Source organism: Calonectris borealis, chromosome 1, assembly GCF_964195595.1.
Source record: "Calonectris borealis chromosome 1, bCalBor7.hap1.2, whole genome shotgun sequence".
Classification (NCBI taxonomy): Eukaryota; Metazoa; Chordata; class Aves; order Procellariiformes; family Procellariidae; genus Calonectris; species Calonectris borealis.
Genome location: NC_134312.1, coordinates 149,130,353 through 149,149,945, shown reverse-complemented (window position 1 = coordinate 149,149,945; position 19,593 = coordinate 149,130,353). Strand labels below are relative to the sequence as shown.

Here is a 19,593-nt window from a genome sequence, read left to right as displayed (position 1 = left end):
CTTTATTCTGCCTGCTTCATCTTCAAGCTAACTGCAGCTATGGAAGGAGGTACAGTTAAACTACCATAGCCTCTGAACAAAAGGCAGAATGGGCTTCCCCCTCTAGCAGAAGCTCAAGGCACCGAGATAAAGGGGAAACTTAAAATCACCTTTGTGCTCTTCTACCTTCTAGGATGCAATACAGAGGTAAATTAAAAGGAAAAAAAGAAAAAGTCAGTCAGGGCTGTCCTGTCTGGGGCCATCGCATAGACTCCACCAGGTTGTAACATTCTGGGTTTGGGCTCAGAGCACATGCTCCTCCCCATCACATAAGCCTGTATCTACGAATTAATACAGTCATAGATGTGTACATTAAAATGTGAAACAGGCTGTACCTCGGCACTAGCTGCCATAAAGGTAAGAAAGACGGATATGGGAGGAAAATTTTGAAAGGAGGAAAGTCTCCCAGAAAAACTAGCCTCACAGTATGAATGGAAAGACAGTGGAATTAGAAAATTTGAGACAAGTTAGTCACAAAGCAAGAAAGGGAAGGGGCAATCTGGAGTGCCAAATAAATTGACAGGAACAAGGTAACAGAAAAAATATCATATAGTTACGGCTGAAAAGTAAAAAATGGTGCAGAGAATGTTTTCAATGTATCTTACACCACATACCATTCAGACTGTTTTCTCTGTCAGCATAGATAGACAATAAACTGAAATATATCTACTACACTGTGGTGAACAAATACTTTTTCACGGACTACATTGCATTTGCCTTTTCCTTTCCAGAAGCAGACCTCTAGCCAACTAATCATTTGTGGAGGTTTTTTTTTTAATAAAGAGCAATCAGTACATCTGTCTCTAAGGGATTTCTTTTACTGTACCACAAAAAATAGTGTTTTCCTATATGACTTGGGAAAAAAAAGTTTCCAAGGGGAGAAAACAGAGACAAAATTCAGCTTCAAAATAAAGTCCCATGATAAAAGGATAAGCCACTTCATGACGTGCTACATTCAAGTAGTTAACTAACAACCACAACAACAGAAACCTTTCTCCCACACTCATTTTCACACAAGAATACTAAAAAGCTTACATAATCATATTAAATGTGGTTGTTTAAAAGAAAGTATCAGGTAGATAAATGCTGACTCACAATCATCTGTCTTCACTTAAGAGTCTTTAGGAGTCTCATTTAGTGCAAAAATGCTTGTCTTGAATATTGTAGCAAACCTCTGAAAAGAACTATGAAAAAAGTGGCCAGAAATCATAACGGCACATTCACAAAAGAAACAAAAAATACCAGCACAACTCCATGCAAACCAATGTACTTACCTGTAGTACTGCAAATCCTAGAGTCAATGGTATTTTTTTATTTCAAAGCATATGAAATTAGGAAGTTGCAAAAAAAATCTACCACAGTTTCAACATCTTTTCTTTATTATTTCTCTCATTCTACATGGAAATAAGAGGGTTCTGTTTTCAAACACAAGTGAAAAAAAAATCTTTGAAGGAAAGTGCAGTTTTTCAACATTTTTCTGAGCAAGTCTAAGTCTAAATACAAAGTAAAAATCTGACAATGATGATTATCTAAACTCTCTACGTTCCTAAATGTATTTTTTAAAGGTTCCAGCCTAAACGTTATGCATTTCCAAAGAAGACTGATTCAACATCTCTCGAACAATAGTACCTTATCTGATGGACCTATCCTGTTCTCAGTTTTCATGGCGACATCTCAGAAGAAGTCTCTAGTCAATGGAGGCTGTGGAAAATTACACAGCTGTGAACCCCACAGCCAGGAGAATGAGACACTGCTCATAAGGAGTATTGCTAGCCCTTCTCAAAGAAAAAGGTACCATGAAATGCTATTGCAAAGCTTTCACTTTAAACATATGTTCCACTCCTGGACCTTGCTTTCTCTCTCATCAATACAGCCCAATGAAGAGTATATTCTACAGCATACACACTTCTGAGAATCAGCTGAAAGGAATTCAGTGACAGATGCTATCCTGGCAATAAAGATAATGTAAGAACTTACTTAACTTCAGTAAAGAACAAAAAAAGCAAGCAGAATTCACATTTGCATTCAGATGATGCTCTTCCAGGCTGGAGAATGAAAACTCTTGCCACTTCAGACCACCTTGAAAAGGAAGCAGCATGTCGTTTTTTCGTGGTGATGCACACAGAACAATGGATTGGGGTCCAGAAATACCAAACTACTCCCAAGCAGGTTGATATAGCCACATGCCTCTAATTTTTTCTTTCACAAGTAGACAATATGTTATTTCTGGCCATTAGCACCTAGTCATGATTCAGAACCGGCCATTTTCCACTCTGTGCAGGACACCCAGCCCAAGCACAGTCCTTTGACAGATTCTCAGTGAATTTCTGTGCTTGTAGTTAGCACAGTGGAGACATGGAATAGGAACATCTGGTTTCCAGAGTAGCAGCACAGTCTAGAAAACTTCCAGTTTGCAAGAAATCTGAAATATTTTCAGTTTCCTGACCATTTCAAGAGAAAGTTTAGAAAGTTTAGAAACACCCCTAGAGCCGATATTACAGAATTATTCAATAAATGTCTAAAAAGCCACAGATTCCATTCCATTTGCTGAACACATTTGGTACCAACTGTTCAGCTGAAACACATTTAGTGTCGTGAGGAGTTTTAAATATACCTGCTACGACATATATTTCCCCAACCCCTTCAAGAAGCAAGGATAAGGCATGTTGCTCATGGGGGGGGACGCCAAAGGCATGTTGCTCATGGGGGGGGACCCCAAAGCTTGCACAGTGCAGATTCTTGCAGTAATGAGGAAGTCAGACAATCACAGAGAGGCAACAAGAAGAGGAACAGAATGACTAGGAAAATGCTGACAACAGAAGGAAAATGCTGACAACAGAAACAGATTTTTAATTTATCAACTGTAGTTTCAATTTAAAAAAATTGACTTCACAGCTGCTTCTTCAGTGGATATTACATTTATGTGGACCACGACTATTTAATAGTCTACCACCATCAGCAACATTTACTTCTCATATCTGTGTGAGACTAATACAACAAATTGTGTCACTATCCAAAACCCAGAACAGAAATAAAGTTGCACAGAGTTTTTCTTTTAGGGTGTAATTTGGGGAAGGGATGAGTTGTTTTTACTCCTTGAAGAAAACATTTACTTTGTAATATAAAGAATTTGTGTGAAAAACCCCCTACAATTCAGAATTACCTTCTCAGTATTATTTTAATAAGTGCATCTTAACTTCCCTTTTCTGAAGAATTGTTCAAAGTTAGGGGCAACAAATACACTTCAGAATAAGATACCTTTTTCCTGGATGGCATTTGATAGCGCACATTTTTCCAGAATCTTGTATTTGCTGAACAGGATTTCTCTGAGAAGTCCCCTTTCCATTGGATAGCTCCATGTTTTTGCTTAATGTATTTGATTGATTCTGGCATGCTTGTGTAGTCCTGTATTTCATCCATTTCTAAAAGAATCACTTGAATCCCATCACGGATGAGAGCGTTATACATAGCCAGCTGTTGTTCAGAGGTGTCTTCTAACAGGCAGCAACCAGATGTTTCTGATCCCAATATAATCATCAGTCTTCTGCTTTGCTTAAGGGTTTCATCAGCAACACTGACCACAGCTGTAAGTAATGAAGGAACAATCAAAGTTTGCATAGAAACTTTACAACTGATGTATAATATTTCTTAATTTTAAAATTGCATATATATGGAGCAGTGGCTAGCTCAGAGGACTGGTAGGTTTAAGATCTCCCAACTGGCATTCATGATTCATGATCCATTGCATGAAATTCCTGACAAAAATTGTTTTCTTCAGTCCCCAGGAGCAGATATCATTCAAAGAACCTCAACAATATTATTAATGCTGCTGAATCCTCATTTGTTCATCACTAAAAAGAAAGTGCAGACCCTCATAACATCAGAACAGAATCTTTTGTACGAAACCAAAAAAATTTAAAATAAAAAAAATGTCCATTGGACAAATGGACAAATTATCCATTAAAAATAAACAAGTATAGCTTTGTCTTCCAAAAATAGGTGTTATTTAATTGTATATATAATCTTCTAACCCAAGAACAATGTGTCAAAAGACAACCTATTAACTCTACTGATTAAAGCATACCTTCTCCCGGTAAATCATCCCTTCCTAATATAAAGAGATTATAGCCACATTGTTGTTCTAAAACATCAGGGAGTATTCTACGAACAAAGGTTTCCAGCCGACAGAAGCTTCTGCCTCCACTGCTTTTTGCGTACAGGACATATGCATCATAGATTTTCCCATCTGAAACAAATACAAATGTTTATATTAAAAAACTAAAAACCAGCAACATGCCTTTATTGCAAGGTTTCATTTTGGACCGTTTAAAAATAGTAATGGAAGGCTGATTCACCTGACAGAATAACATCAAAGCACTAAAATGCTCTACAAATCAAAAGAAAGATGATCAGCCACAGAACCTGTCCTCTTTTCACATCATGGGGACGGATGTGCCAGCAAGTGAGCTGGATGCAGGACCTGGGACCTCCAGGAAGGAGCCCCCAACCCTAGAGGTGTCAAGACGTTAAGAAAGTGTCCTCTTGCAGGACTTTCTTCACCACCTCTCCTGAAACGAACTTAACAGCAGTTATCTCCACTCCTGACTAACCACGAGAGAGGGTGGAAAATGGCAACTCTTTCTTGTAGTAATTCTGAGGGAAAGGCAGGTAGAAGAAAAGGCCAGAAGGCAGCTGTGGTTTTAAGAGTTAAAATTGCATAATAAACAGGAATGAAGAAACCAAACCAAAATCAGATTTAACTGAAGAAGTTAAGTTTAGTTCAACAAGCTACAAAACATAGTTTCATTGAGTTGGGTTTTTTTTTTTTTCATTAGAACTCTATTAAAGTGTTCCGGGAAAACTGAACTTTGTAACCAGAAGTTGAAATTACTTTTCTGTGAAAACATCTAGAGCAGCCATGAGTAAATGTTAACTATCTCAATGCATGTAATCCATTTACTTTCAAGCTATGGGGAACTTCAGACAGTCTAATTCTGAGGGCTGCCAAACAAGATATCTATAGTGTTACACTTATTCCAATTTTTTCACACCTGTCCAATGTATTTGTCTACACCACAGCAATAAAAACACATAAGAAGAATCACAGAATAGAGAACTAGTAGCATTTTTTCCTCTTTGGCATGTAACCATCATAACTGACAGAATTTAGAAGGAAAGTGTTGGGTAAAAGAGAAAAGTTGCAAAAAAAAAAAAAACCAACCACCCAACAAAATTAATCTCTGAGAAAATGAGAGTCTGATTTTCAATATAAATATTTAATGCACGTCTTTAAACAACTAGTTTACAGGATGTGGCTCTGCTGACACCTATTGATCATGATCAGAGTGACCATAAATCTACATGTAAAGAAACTACTTTACAGAAAAGCAAAAAAGCAACATGCTAATTTGGGGAAAACCTGGAGTTCTTTTTGACTTGTCTCACCATGACTGCCTTCAATATTATGCAGTTTTTATTAGCTCAACTATGATTATATATTTTAGCTCTATGACTGAAAAAAATACCCCCAAAAATGTCTTTATGTGTATCTGAAAATTCCTCAAGGAAATTCCATGTACATTCTACTAAATAATCACATTATTGCTTAGAAGTAATGGCAAGTGAAAAAATCAATAGGCTAGTTACACTCACATACCTTCCTTACTTGCAAAGGCACAGACAGAATTACGGTACCAAAGCACCAAGTCAATCTTGAAAATCTTGTAGATTATTAAAGTAATAAACGTTAAAAATAACAAAGAGACAAGCCCTCCAGTCAGCCATCTTCGTGTATCAGGAACTGCACAAAAATATAGGAAGATTTTTTTTAAAATGCTGAATTTGTCTAAATCTGATCTTTTACATAAATGTAATACAAATTTGAGTATCATATTTTTCACTTCCATCCACCTATTATTTTAATAATGATAAATACAGTACTACAGTGACTCCTCCCATATGCACAGGTACATGCATACATACAGCAAGCTGTAATCCATCTGTCTTCTGTCAACATGATATATGAGCATTTGGTATCAAAACCCTTTCTGGGGAAGTCAAGACAAACACAGGCCTCAAAAATAACAGTATTTCTTACCTCTGTGTTTTAATATAATATACGATGCAACCTGCCCAAAGGCATTTGAAGCTTGACAGACAAACGGTTGTTCATAATCTTCAGTATTCACTTCCAAAATTATTAGCTTCACAGAATGCATAGGGCGTCCATCGTAAGAAGTTTCCTCCCTATCCAAAAGGCGACAAATAGAGCCATAAAACCACAGCCCTTTCTGGCGTGGCTTCATCGCTAACAGCTGCAGCACGACAATAGTTGTTTCCATCTGCAAACGTCAACCACACTTCAGAATAGATGAGCAATGACATTATATGAAGGAAACCCAAACAACAGTAGGACCTCTTACTGACATTTAGCATAGATGTTGGAAAACATCAAGGCATTATCTTATCCGGAGCTGTGTTTCCCCAAAGGAATGTAAGGTTTCTATAGCTAAAGTACAAAAATACACCTTACAAACCTAAGCAAACCCTTGTTATGGGCTTCCCAATCCCTGTAAGAGTAGGTAGAGAGCCCCAGTGCTTGGTGAAAGAGAAATTCCACAATGTGAAGTGACACAGAAAGAGGCCTTGGTACAAGGGTGTCATCTTGCAGTAAGCAGCTCTGGGACAGGGAAGACATCAAAGGTGGTGACCCGCAGCAGACAACACCAACTCACAGTGCGATTCCAGCTGCAGGGAGCGGAGTCTAAACTGCTGCTTCATGCCATGGATCAGAACAGACTTCTAACAGCTAAAGTGTCAGGCTGCACCACTAAGAGACACAGATTATCCCCCATACATTGTAGAAGGGCACAAAAATGCTCATTATGCTGCACATTCAGTTAGTCATGTGTACCATGATGAGTGACTGATATGTGAACTAAACAACTCTTTAATCACCAGCAAAATGAGGGATAACACTACCTTGTTAACAGTAGATCTCAAATGGAAAATTAACTAACTAGTCCACTTAGCCAAGCACTATTCTTTCCTGAAAACTTATTCTAGTTATTATTTAAAATGCAAAATAAAAGCTTGAAATATATCATAAAAGGCATACATAGGACCACACAAATCACTTTCTGAGCAAAAAGTTACAGTAATTTGAACACTGTAAACAAGGAATGAATGAATCAACATCACTAATGCAAATGACTAATGATTGCAAAGACGACCATTTAAGTGCTAGGAAGTTCAAAAAATAACATTGCTTTTATGATATCAATTCAGTGACCGTGTGCCTCTGCATTACGGCCCAATTGTTTATGGCATTACAATTCTTTATGACAGTACAACATATTACTTTTGTACAGGGTTTTCTCTTGGTAAGCACTCGAAGAATTCAGCATTTTCTTTCCCCCTTTGTTTTATGATGAGGACTTACTTCTCACAACTATATTCTTACTTTGAAGATATCATTCTCACTTCTTCATCAATTTCTCGCTCATAGATAGTGCTCGAGAATTTACAAAAATGATCCCATTTTTTCTTCATAGCACCACCATGAGATGAGGGCTGACAGAAAACCTGCAATTTTTAGTTCCCAACTTGTCATATCTAAGAAATTTTCAGATTGCCTTCTGCTCCAATTCTAGTTGCCTTTTCAAGTCAGGTCTAATTTCTTCTCTCCTAACTCAGTTTAACCTGCTTTTCACCCTCACCTTATCTCCCAGTTGCCCTTCTCATGCTTTACTCAGTCCAAGTCCATTTTCCTCCCAAACCCCAACTCATCACTGGAAATCTGTCTCCCTTTTCACCTCTCACCCCACTAAGCTTCAGTACAAATGTCCTCAACAAAGTCTGCCATTAGCTCTTCAGCTGATCTCAGTTACACTCCTCTGACTCAATGCTCTTAAATCTGGAAGTCTTAATTTCTCCTGTAAAGCAAAGGTTTGACCTCTTGCAACCTTTCAGAGAGGCAGATGTGAAGGCAAAGGAGAATGCAGAAGAAAGAGACAGTCTGAAGGTCATGTGCCTGGACATGCTTGATCCAACTGAAAGAAGTCTCTGCCAGGCCAAAGCCTGCTCAATAGAAACTGTATTACAATTATGAGACTGTAAGTCTACAAAACACCTTTTCCCAAGGTTGGAAATTAAGACAGATTTTTACAATGACCAAAAAGAGCACAATCACATGTGAAGTCCATGTGCCTACTGTGTTTCAAGTTTCTACTTCAAAGCAGAAAGTGAATTGCAGGAGGCAAGCATCAGAGTTTTTAAAAAGAAAGATATTTAAGCAAGTGAATAATGTTGCTAAATATTTTAATGTCAAAGGGAGAAAGTTCTACTTTGGTTGCCAACACAGTATTTTCTAATCTGAAAATATACTTACTCATAAGGACTTGCAAAAATTCTGCTCCTATAAAATACATCAATATACACACCGTTGCCTGTCCAAAACACCTCATACCCATCAGCACCTGTTGTATTGCAATCCACTGTAACCTGTGAGCCTATAAAATTGTGTTACAAAGTGAAAAGTTAATTTCCATTCACGAATTAAAGCCTATACAATTCTGTTCACACTCTCACACAGACGAGCTAAGGATGGTCCCACACCCCTTCAGAAAAGTTATCCTAACAGAGGGTCTACATACTCAGTGATCTGCAGGTTCAGAAACAGACTGGTAGGATGGAAGAGGCTAAATCCAGGAAGATGATGCCTCTCTCTGGGGCATCACTTTCCCTGCAGATTCAAAGACGAATCTGTTCTTAGAATCTCTTCCAGAGTGATGGAAAGCAACAGATGTGACAGAGAATCACTTGAGTTCCCTATAATCTTCTTTGCAGCCGAGAAACTTCCATACAGGTTTCCAAGGACTTTGGAAGCAACATGCCTTGTCTCTTTCCCTCTCACCCCCAAACACTCCTCCTTCAGGATATCCACATAGAGAAACTGAGCTGGTCACTGAACTAGTTTTTGTCAAAAAACAAAAACAAGAATCACAGAATAGGGCACTCCACAGGTATAAATTTTCACTAGGATACAAAATCATGGTTTTTTATAGAGAAAACTACTTACCAAGTTCCACTTCGATGGAGTTGTTTCTTGGATAAGATATTTCTGGGGGCATTTTCGGTGGGCTCACTAACCAGGAGAAAGAAAGTTCTTTTCAGAAAACCAGGGGCAGCTGTAGCCTGTTCTATGCTCTACAACCCAAGTACAATCTAAAAAAACCCTGTCCTATGGAGAAGGTTCTTAGCAATTTTTCAACAGACATCACTCAATACTGAAAGCAACGTATCTCAGGTAGTCGTTACTTCTGACTTGAAGCTATGCTATTCTTTGCTCCACCTCTTCCAAAATGCAGTGCCACAAATCTCTGCACAACAGGTGGCTTGGCTGTTCCTTGTCATAAAAATCCTGTAATACTGTACGCACAGGTACTGAGAAGGGTATGGGTAAACAGCTACAGTATCACCCCTCTACAATCTGGATAGCCTGTCACCCAGCACCCCACAGATACAAACTGGAGCCAAATACTTAGGAGTGCAATTCATCTATTTTAGACTTTTACTATTATAAAGGGGAAATTCAATTTCTGTACTCTGGTTAAAGGCCTTAAAATTCTTCCCACAGCACTGTCTATGAGGAAGTACAACACCAGTGGCCCCTTTTAGATGTTTACATTAGGACTAGATATATGACACACTGGAAAGCTTATTTCTCTCTACAGGCTACTAAGGGAGAGTAATCAACAGGTGGAGATCTAGACATCTACATTAAAAATGTCTCAGTATGGCTAAATGAACTCCAACTTGGAGAGTCCCTCACTGAACACACATACCATGTCTCAAGCAGCTGTAGGATGTTTTACAACATTTGCTATCAAATATCCAAAGTTCAAGGAAGTTTCTCCAAGAGCACAAATTAACAGAAAGAAATCATAAAGCATCCCTTTTGAGCCCCCTAGCAAAGCACACAGGATTGTCCTGGATATATCCTTCCCCTTCTGAAAACTGGGCCTGCACTATTGTTTAGACCCCAAATCACCCATTTTAGTGTTGATTTGCTCAGCTGGAGACTTTAAAAATGACTGAGCTGCTTTCAGTCATTTACAGCAAAGGAGTGATACGATTTTGCTTCTACTGAATAGTGGGAGCTGAAATAACACTGAGAGAAGTTCTAGGGACAGATTTTAAGGCCAGAATGATCATTTCATCTGATCTGACCTTATGTCCCTCATATTTTTTTATCCACATCATATACATATGACATTATATGAATATGATATATATTCATATCATATATATACATACACACAGATACACATATATACATACATATGTATGCATATATATACACACACAGACAAAACAGGCAAGCACAAAGAGAGACCATTAAATGGTAATGCAATCTATTAGTAAACCTGAAAATGTCTTTCATCAGCTGGAATGTAAAAACAGTATTGGCATTTCATACCTTGATACAGCACAGCCTTTTCAGTGATCCAGTATCAATCTCATAATGCTGTGCTAGCAAAGGAGTTCGCGTTTTACAGCTAGGCCTTCTTTTATATTTTTTTGTTGTGCTGGTGGCCCCCTGCCATAAATCAGGGTCTACTGAGCTAGACTCATGATATCAGAGATCAGCAGTTTTTGGGCTGAGGAGCTTAAAACCAAAAACAGAAGAGACAAAGGTTTGAAGGAAACAGATAAGGACACACAGAATGAAGATACTGCTATAATTTGGGCTGGTTTAGTTTGTTGTTCTTGCAGCAAGAGGATAATGTAAAAGAGCGAGAAGTAAGACGGGCAGGATAGAGGGTGCAGCTACAGCAGAAAGTATTGTGCCTACCAAGCCTTACAGGGCACCTGTTTAGGGACCTTGGCAGCTGGTCTGGGCAGTGAAGCTTTGACATACTACACCTTTGAACAGGGGAACCAATCTTCAACACAGTGGCAACAACAGACAAAAATATATAGCTCTCAGTCAGCATTTCTTTCCCTCATATTTAGGTGAAAACTAGTAGCCCTAAACATGTCTATCCACAAATTGCATCTTTTAGCTTTAGTCTTTAGAAACTTGGACAAAAATTTGGAGTCGTCGTAATGAACACAAACACAGTGAAATTATCTACTTACCTTCTACAGTCAGACTGATGTCTCGTGAAATGTTATATCGTTTTCCATTGTAGGTATATGTTGTTTTGCATGTATAGTTTCCTTGATCATGTACAGTCACATTGAAAATGATAAGATCACTGTTTGAGAAGGCAAACCTTTTCCCTTCCAGTAGCTGGCAGTCCTAAATGTGTGTAGAGAACTCTGTTAATTCATATCACTATCTCTTTCCATGGTTTGTCTCTCTTTAATGCAATCTAAACTTTCAATGGACCACAGCATAAGGATGGATGCCTTGCCGACACTGAGAAAGAGCGAGGGGGGTGGAATAAAAAGCAAAACGTACTTCATTTTGGCTCTGAGTTTTTAATTCAAAGAGACTCTAGTTCATTTCCTATAGAAAACAACTTTCAATTTTAGAGAAATAAGGAAGTGAAATGCAAGTGTCAGGCTTTGTAAAAGTATTCATTAATGAAGAATCGCTTAGTAATTAGACTTCATTTTTTAAAGTATTTAAATACTCTTGGTACCGTATGGACTGCATGGGCATGAGGCAGGAATGCTGCATAAGGCACTATGTTCTTGTAACAAAAAGAGCCTTTAAATAAGCATGAACAATATGAAATGGCATTTTTTTTAATGGAACAATATTGAGCACGTAATGGATATGCTGTCTCTCACAAATGACACACTACATTTTGTTTCACGAAATTCACAACAGTGTGTTTCGCTAGCAGGTAAAAAGATGCCACCTGGTGGATACATAGGTCAACGTCTCCTACATCTAAGCTGAATTTCTACCCTGTTAATCAAAAAAACTGTATACACATTTAAACGATAAAATGTCTTAGTCCTTTCCCAATTTGTTTTAAAAGCATTTTTCTCCCATTTACAATAAATCTTTAGTTTTTCTCTTAAAATTCACAAACATCAGTGATTTATATTTTAAATAATGGACAGTTATAAGAGAGTGCAAAACACAGATCACCTTATACCAATGGACAGGCTGAATATTCTTCTCATTCCTGAAATAATCCAAGTGTGGACACACAACCTTTGCAGATGATAATGTGAATATCACCTCCTCTACAGCAAATTTTTCATTTAAGCATAAACCATCAATCCTCTCAAAAACTGTTACTTTTGTACACATTTTCCTGTAGCTTGTCAAATTCCTGCAATTAATATAACATAATTAAATTAACCTATTTGGAATATTTTCCAACCCAAAAATATATGGTATTCTTTTTGGAGAAGAAAGAGAGGATGGGAAGTTTACAGTTTCTCTAATAGATTTACTTTTACCTACTAGGAAAAAGAACCCAAAACTAGACTTACTTTCCCCAACCAAAGTTTTTGTGAACGCACTCTCCCTTTCTTCATTAGTATTTCTCTTACCCCCAAATTCTATTTGCTTTCTAAAAGTTATTCCCTTTGCAACTCATTTCTGTAACAACGTAATTTTTTTTTAAACTTTCACCTTATGACACATTCATACTCTCCAGAATCTTCTAACATTGCAGGAAGAAACCAAATTAAATTCTTCTGCTGACGAATTCTAGAAAGTTTGTCTCTAGGCACAGCTGTCTGGTTACCAACTTTATACCATGTTAAGTTGTAGTCTCCACTTTTCAAGCTCTTTTCCACTGAACATTTAATAGCAAAAGGCTGTCCATCAGGCACAAGACTTTGCCTCAACATCACATCATAGGCTTCACATTTCTCTAAAGGAAAGAGATAAACATTAAAGAAAACCTCAAACAAGGAACTTATTTCTTGATTATGTTTACAAGTTCATAGGAGTTTTTGCCTCCATTCTCAAGTCATCTACCAAAAACACAATTATAATCCCTTATCTTTACAGTTGAGAGTACTACTCAGTGATATACAGATATAGTTATGCCACTGAAGTGCTGTTTTGTGAATGCAAACTTTACACTCGGTAGAATCTTTGTTTGCAGCAAACTGTCATTTGTATGTTTTAGTTCAGATGCAAATTACTAAAGTACTTTTATTTCTCCAGTCTGTTTCATGTGCATGTACACAAACACACACATGCACACAAAAATTACACATTTAATGTCTTTATTTGTTAATTTCACTTAACTGTAGTCAAAGTAAGTCTTCAGGACAGACTATGCTTTCAGTACCCAAATGTCCTAAGAGGACACTGAAGTTAAAGTTGCTGTTGCGCAAATATTAAGGTTGCTATGGAAATTTCAACTCACCCTTCATTTTATGAGCATTTAGAGAGGAATTATTACAAGCACTTACCAATGAGCCCATTTTCTTTCCTCTTGACCCAAGGAGATTCATATGGGAAAAGTGCAACACCATGAGGTGTGGGTGGTTTTTTTTGTCAACATGACAAAAAAGGCACCAATTCTGGATACCATGGTCACATTCCTTGGTCAGTATTATCTTTATAATAAGATAATTATAAAATTCCTTGTTTCGTTAGAATATAAGAACAGCCATACAGAGTCATTTAAGTGTCTTCCTAGCCAAAAACCCTGTCTCCAATAACAACCAGTGGCAAATGTGTAAGAAAAGAGAGTAGGACACAGTAAGTAGAGTAATACTTTGCTTTTGGCCCCTTTTCTTTCCTCTTATGTTGTGCATGAAAAACCATTCACTGGCTTTTATCATTTCTCTGGATATCACGTATTTCTTGTTACGAGAAATGGCAAAATAAACTTTCCCTCATCTGCCTAGTCTATGGTATTTACAATTTTATAGACCTCCATCACATCTTGCTTCAGTCATCTCTCTTTACCTCAGAGTCCTCATTCATTTAATGACTTCTCATATGGAGGCCATCCCGTATCAGACAACACTGTCACTCATCTCTCTACCTCTTCTGATACAGTCTTTCTGAGATGGAATGACCAGAACTGCAGAGTTCAATTGATGCACATTCACCATGGGGTTACAGAGTAGCATAACGAAGCTTTCTGTTTTCTGCTCTACTGCTTCACAAAAATTCTGCTTTTCTGACCACCACTAATGACAGAGCTAATGCTGAGAACATCCAGAGATGTCAAAGTAGCATTTTTCCCAAGTGGTTATTAACTAACTTAATGCTCACATCACACACATAGAGTATACATGTTTCTGCTATATGTATATGACCCTTCCATTACCTCCACATCCATTTGTTTTTACTTATTGACATTCTATCACTAAACCATTCAATATCCAGACATCCTCTTCATAGTGAGTACTAGTTTTGACCACCAAGGGATAATTTTGTATCATCCGTAGTTCTCACCACCTCACTATAAATCTTTTCCAAATTACTTATCAAAACATTTAATTGCTCAGATATCTGTATTGAATGCCCCATAATAACTTTGATGGTTATGAAATGCTGTGGCCACAGGAACTGATAACCCTTTTCTGCCATTAAATGCTAGAATTCCAAAATAGTGTCTTCTTTTACACACTTCTTGCTTCAGTTTCTCTGAAATCCCGCTCCCCCAATGCCCTCCGTTACTTCCATGGAGCAGGAAAGAATTATAAGGTACACATGTAACTAAACAGACAATAGAACTCTCTGCTGCTGGGGGGAGGGCAGCCAAATAATCACCTTTCCATATGATTACTTATTTAACCAAAAACCAGACTATCCGACGGACTGGTGAACCTTGCAGCTTGGCCATCCATGAGCAAAAAAACGCAAACCAAACCTAAACCAAACCATTTGCAACCAAATGGCTTGCTAGAAATTCAAGGAATGGAAATTCATGAAGTTTTTTTTTTTAACAGTCTGGCACTGCTGCAAGATTCCAGGTGGAATGACAAGATTATGACAGCAATTAATTTGAACCATTTAAAATGTTTTAAACCTGATCTGGATTGTTGGTTGACAGCTGAAGGGCAGAAACAAGAAGTTGCAACTGAGCAGCCTAGCAATTTTACGAACATCTAGATGTTATATTATTGTCAAAAGGCTATATCTTCCAATATGAAAAAATCCTAAGGACTCATTCTGTAAAAGTTAAAACTACAACTCATTTAATCAGTCTAACAACAACCAGACGGTCGTGCTGCCATCCAGACGGACCTCGACAGGCACCTCATGAAGTTCAACAAAGCGAAATGCGAAGTCCTGCATCTGGTGAGGAATGACCCCAGGCACCAGCACATGCTAGAGACCATTCAGCTGGAAAGCAGCTCTGCAGAAGAAGAACATTGGGGTCCTGATGGACAACAAATTGACCATGAGCCACCAATGCTCCCTCACAGCAAAGGCGGCTAACGGTGTCCTGGGCTGCATTAGGACCTGCCAGCAGGTCGAGGAAAGTCATTCTTCCCCTCTAGTCAGCACTGGTGAGGCCACATCTGGAGTACTGCAGCCAATTCTGGGCTCCCCAGTACAAGAGAGACACGGATTTACTGGAGAAAGTCCAGCACACCGCCACGAAGGTGATTAAGAGAGTGGAGCATCTCTCACATAAGGAGAGGCTGAAAGAGCAGGGACTGTTCAGCCTAAAAAGAAGGCTTGGGGAGTGTGTGGGTGGATCTTATCAATGTATGTAAATACCTGATGGGAGGGAATGAAGAACAAAGCCAGACTTTTGCCAGTATTGCCCACTGACAGGACAAGAGGCAACGCGCACAAATTGAAACACAAAAAATTCCATCTGAACACAAGAAAACACTTTTTTACTGTGAGGGTGATCAAACACTGGAACAAATTGCCCAGAGAGGTCGTCGAGTTTCCATTTGTGGAGAAATTCAAAATCAAATTGGACAAGGGTACTGGGCAACCTGCTGTAGCTGACACTGGGGGGGTCAGGCAGATTGCACTAGATAATCTCAAGAGTTCCCTTCCAACCTAAATGATTCTGTGTTAAGACAGTACATAAAATACCACATATTATATGTTTTATAGGTTTCTGCCAAGAATTCATTGGCATGCACATAAATTTGACTTTTACAGCCATTTTCACAGAAAATTAGTATTACTTGTGTGAAAAAATAAGTTTCAGAACAAGACCTTCCATAGCCACCAATAAACTTACCTGCAATAATTAAAGAGAGAAAGGCTGTTGTGATATTACACGAAAATAATGTTTTTGCTGTCATGTTTCCCTGCAGAAATGGAAAGAAAACCTTCGATTAGTGGTTTCCAATATAAACTTCCACAATTCAAAATCAACGTTTGCATTACACAGTTAATACAGGAATTACATAGTTAATACAGGACACAAGAAATACAGGAATTGCCTTTGGCTTGTTTTGAGTCTGTTACCTGCTTGTTTTACCTGACAGCTCCTAATTATTATACCAGGGGAAAAAAAAAGTGTGAACATTTCCTATTCGCTCAGGATTCTTTACATGTCTAGCACACTCTTCCCCATTTCTTGCTTTCCCAAGCTACAGTCTTAGTCTCTCTAACTGCCCCTTAGATGGAATCTGATTTTGTATTTCTGACCATCTTTGCCACCCTCTTCTGAGGGGAGAACAGAACTTGCATACAGTCTTCAAAACATAGGTGCACTATGGGTTTACAAACTAAAACAATGATTTTTTTTTTCTGTTTGTTTTTTTTTTTTCCTAATGATTTCTAACATCTACTTGTTCTTTGAGTACTACTGAGTACTGACCTGATATTTCCACGGACCTATGTAGTAAAATACCAAGATCTCATTGTTGAGTGTTAAAAATCAGGTAAACCCAGTCAGCCGCTGAGCACATGGTATTAGGATTTTGCCCATATGTTTTCATTTTAAATTTTCTTTACATTTACCTACAACAAATTTCTTCTGCTATTATTACCCAGTCATTCACTACCATGACATCCTTCTGCCACTCTTTGCAATTAACACTTCTGTATTCTAGCCTGAATAGCTTTGTATTGTTGGCAAATTCTGCCACTGCAACAGTTTCCCTCTGTCCAGATCATTAAAAATATATGCTGAGCTGAGCTGAGTTGTTTGGGACTCCAGAAGTGATCTTCCTCCACCTGAAAAACTGAGCATCTATCTTTTACGTACTTATTTATATATGTGAGAATAAATATATTTTGGCAGTCTGACTTCATTGACAGCCTCTGCTGAATGCCTTTTGGAAATTAAGGCAGATTGTATCAACCATGTCCTCCTGTATCCAATGTGTTCACATACATGTTTACAATACTAACACGCTTCGAGTATTTGAGAGCCATGACTTCCCTTTACAAAAGTCACTGCTGACTCCTTCCCTACCGAATTTATCTTCATTTCCACTGAATGGTTCCATTCTTTAAAGCAGTTTCTACCCAGCTGCCTGCTGCAGAGACCAGGCTCACTGGTCTTTACTTTCTTGGCTCTCTTTTGATCACTTGGGGAGGCTAAAACAACATTTATCACTTTCTGATCCTTTGGTCCCAAAGCTGCTTTAAATGAGACATTTACAACAAGAGAACACAAGAGTGAGTATCAGCCAGTCGTGGTGCTTTGTTACGGATCATTTCATTCTATAACGGTCTTTTACTGACTTTTCAATTTGTGACAGACCCTTCCATGGAAGATTAGCCATTAGAAAAGGTACTGGCACTGAAATCCATGCTCTTCCAAGATGAACACAAACGCAAAAAATTCTTTTTTTTTCCCTCGCTATGTTCATACCTTCCCACAGCCCACCCCATAGGATTTTTTTATACCTGAAAGATCTATTGGCTCTCAGGATTCTTTGGTAGGCTTCTTAACCCTAACGTGCTTGGAGAAGGATCTATTCGTTGCATGCCTCTAACAAGTTGTTCCTTAACTTGGCCTGCCTTAATGCTTTTTTTCTATTCAGCCTACCACAGTTTTTACAGCACTGTGAAAGGACAAATGCAATTATTCAAACTGAAGGATGAGCAGGAGAACCTCATCCTCTTGTGAAGAATCTTTAGCTGATCACCAATTGCTACAATAGTCAAAGATGACACTTCCGGCTGCTGTGTCTTACTTCACCAAACTGACTCAGAAGCGTGCCTTATATTGAGTCATCCACACTGCTTCTTGCAGTGCCTGCTTTCTTCCTCCTTCCCCTTCTCTTCCCTCCTCCCTCACTGCAAGTTTCCACTCAATGACTAGGCAGGTCTTTTCTTGCCTACCTGTAAGAAGGAATGAGTTCCTGCGAGAATGCTGAGCACAAAAAGAAATACACAAAACTTTAAAATCACTAGACGGGGTTTATGTGTATTTGTACAAAAGCTCTAACTTTCTTCACTAATTGTGACAGACAGTAACTCTTAAAATCTCTAGTTTTCAATTTTATAGAAGATGAAATTATTATAATAGAAATCATTTGAAGAGAAAATGGGACTGAATAGACTCCACTTATGACCAGGTATTTTCTTTATGACTTCTCTGAATCATTGTTTTTTCATAAGCTCTGTTCCATTACAGCGTTACCTTAGTCTACTGGTCTTACTCACACATGCTCTCTCAAGCAGTTTTTTGCCCCTATCAGCAGATTCAGTGGATGCAGCAGTAGTATTTTGCCATGTTCTGAAAGGAAGTCTCCCAGAATCCTGCTTCTCTATAATTCAATGTTCTTTCTATCTATGAAAATTTATAACTTGCCCTTTTGCCAACACAGAAGACCTGCAAATATATATAGCCCTGTGTAAAACTATACATATGAACTGCTCTGAGGAGACTCCTTCTTGTCTCCGACTTTTCACGATGAAAAAACTTCCATTTTTGTGGAAGGTATACTCAACAGCAAAATTATGCTCAGTTCTGTGCATGCATTCACATAATTCATGATGAAAATAACAAACGTGTGACTGCAGAGTCAAGTGCAAATGTTTTTCCTACCACATTCCGCCATGATAAACAGCTAAATTTCTGCCTTTTCCCAGCCATTTTGTCCACATCTTGAGCCTGCAATCGACCTGTGGAGCTTTACCACTCAGGACAGAATTCAGCTGGGGTTATCTTTGCCCAAATTTTCAATAGGGGAAAAAATTCCATGTATCTGAGGCCATGTCCATGAAGTTTCACCCTGAAAGGAAATATTTGTATCAATTTCAGATTTAAAAAAAAAAAAAGTGTCTGAAAGAGGTCTTCAATGATACACGCACCTGACTTACAATTACAGCATCCATGATAGCACATAGTAAAGCATAATTCTCATTAAAATCTGTCATTAAATTGCTACAGCCACCTTTTCCTCTGCTCTCTAGTCCTTTCAAAGTTGATCTACTCAATTAAAAAAAACCTAGTCTCATCAGAACTTTGAAGAATCATGGCTTTCGCTAATTTTTGCGCACTTGTGGCACTTTTTCTTTCAATGTCTTATTCGAAAACATGGATAGACTAAAACACGCAACAGCCCTGTTCTCAGAATTGAGAGAACTGACAGTCAGAGTATCACACCATTTCTTTTACATAAGCCCATGAACATTTTAAATTGTAAAAAAATATATATTCATATTACCTTAAACACTTCTAT

General features: G+C 38.1%; 1 protein-coding gene across 1 annotated transcript; it reads right to left on the bottom strand.

Annotated features, from left to right (window-relative positions):
* Positions 1-2,869: 2,869 nt before the first annotated feature.
* Positions 2,870-19,421, bottom strand: LOC142075639 (interleukin-1 receptor-like 2). Its single transcript, XM_075137299.1, has 11 exons — positions 18,957-19,421; positions 16,188-16,257; positions 12,641-12,884; positions 12,149-12,335; positions 11,182-11,344; positions 9,119-9,184; positions 8,429-8,549; positions 6,137-6,285; positions 5,696-5,839; positions 4,124-4,285; positions 2,870-3,623 (listed from the first exon to the last, which is right to left on the bottom strand). Exons 1-11 carry the CDS (start codon positions 19,002-19,004, stop codon positions 3,232-3,234), a joined length of 1,746 nt encoding a protein of 581 aa, XP_074993400.1. The 5' UTR covers positions 19,005-19,421; the 3' UTR covers positions 2,870-3,231.
* Positions 19,422-19,593: the final 172 nt, after the last annotated feature.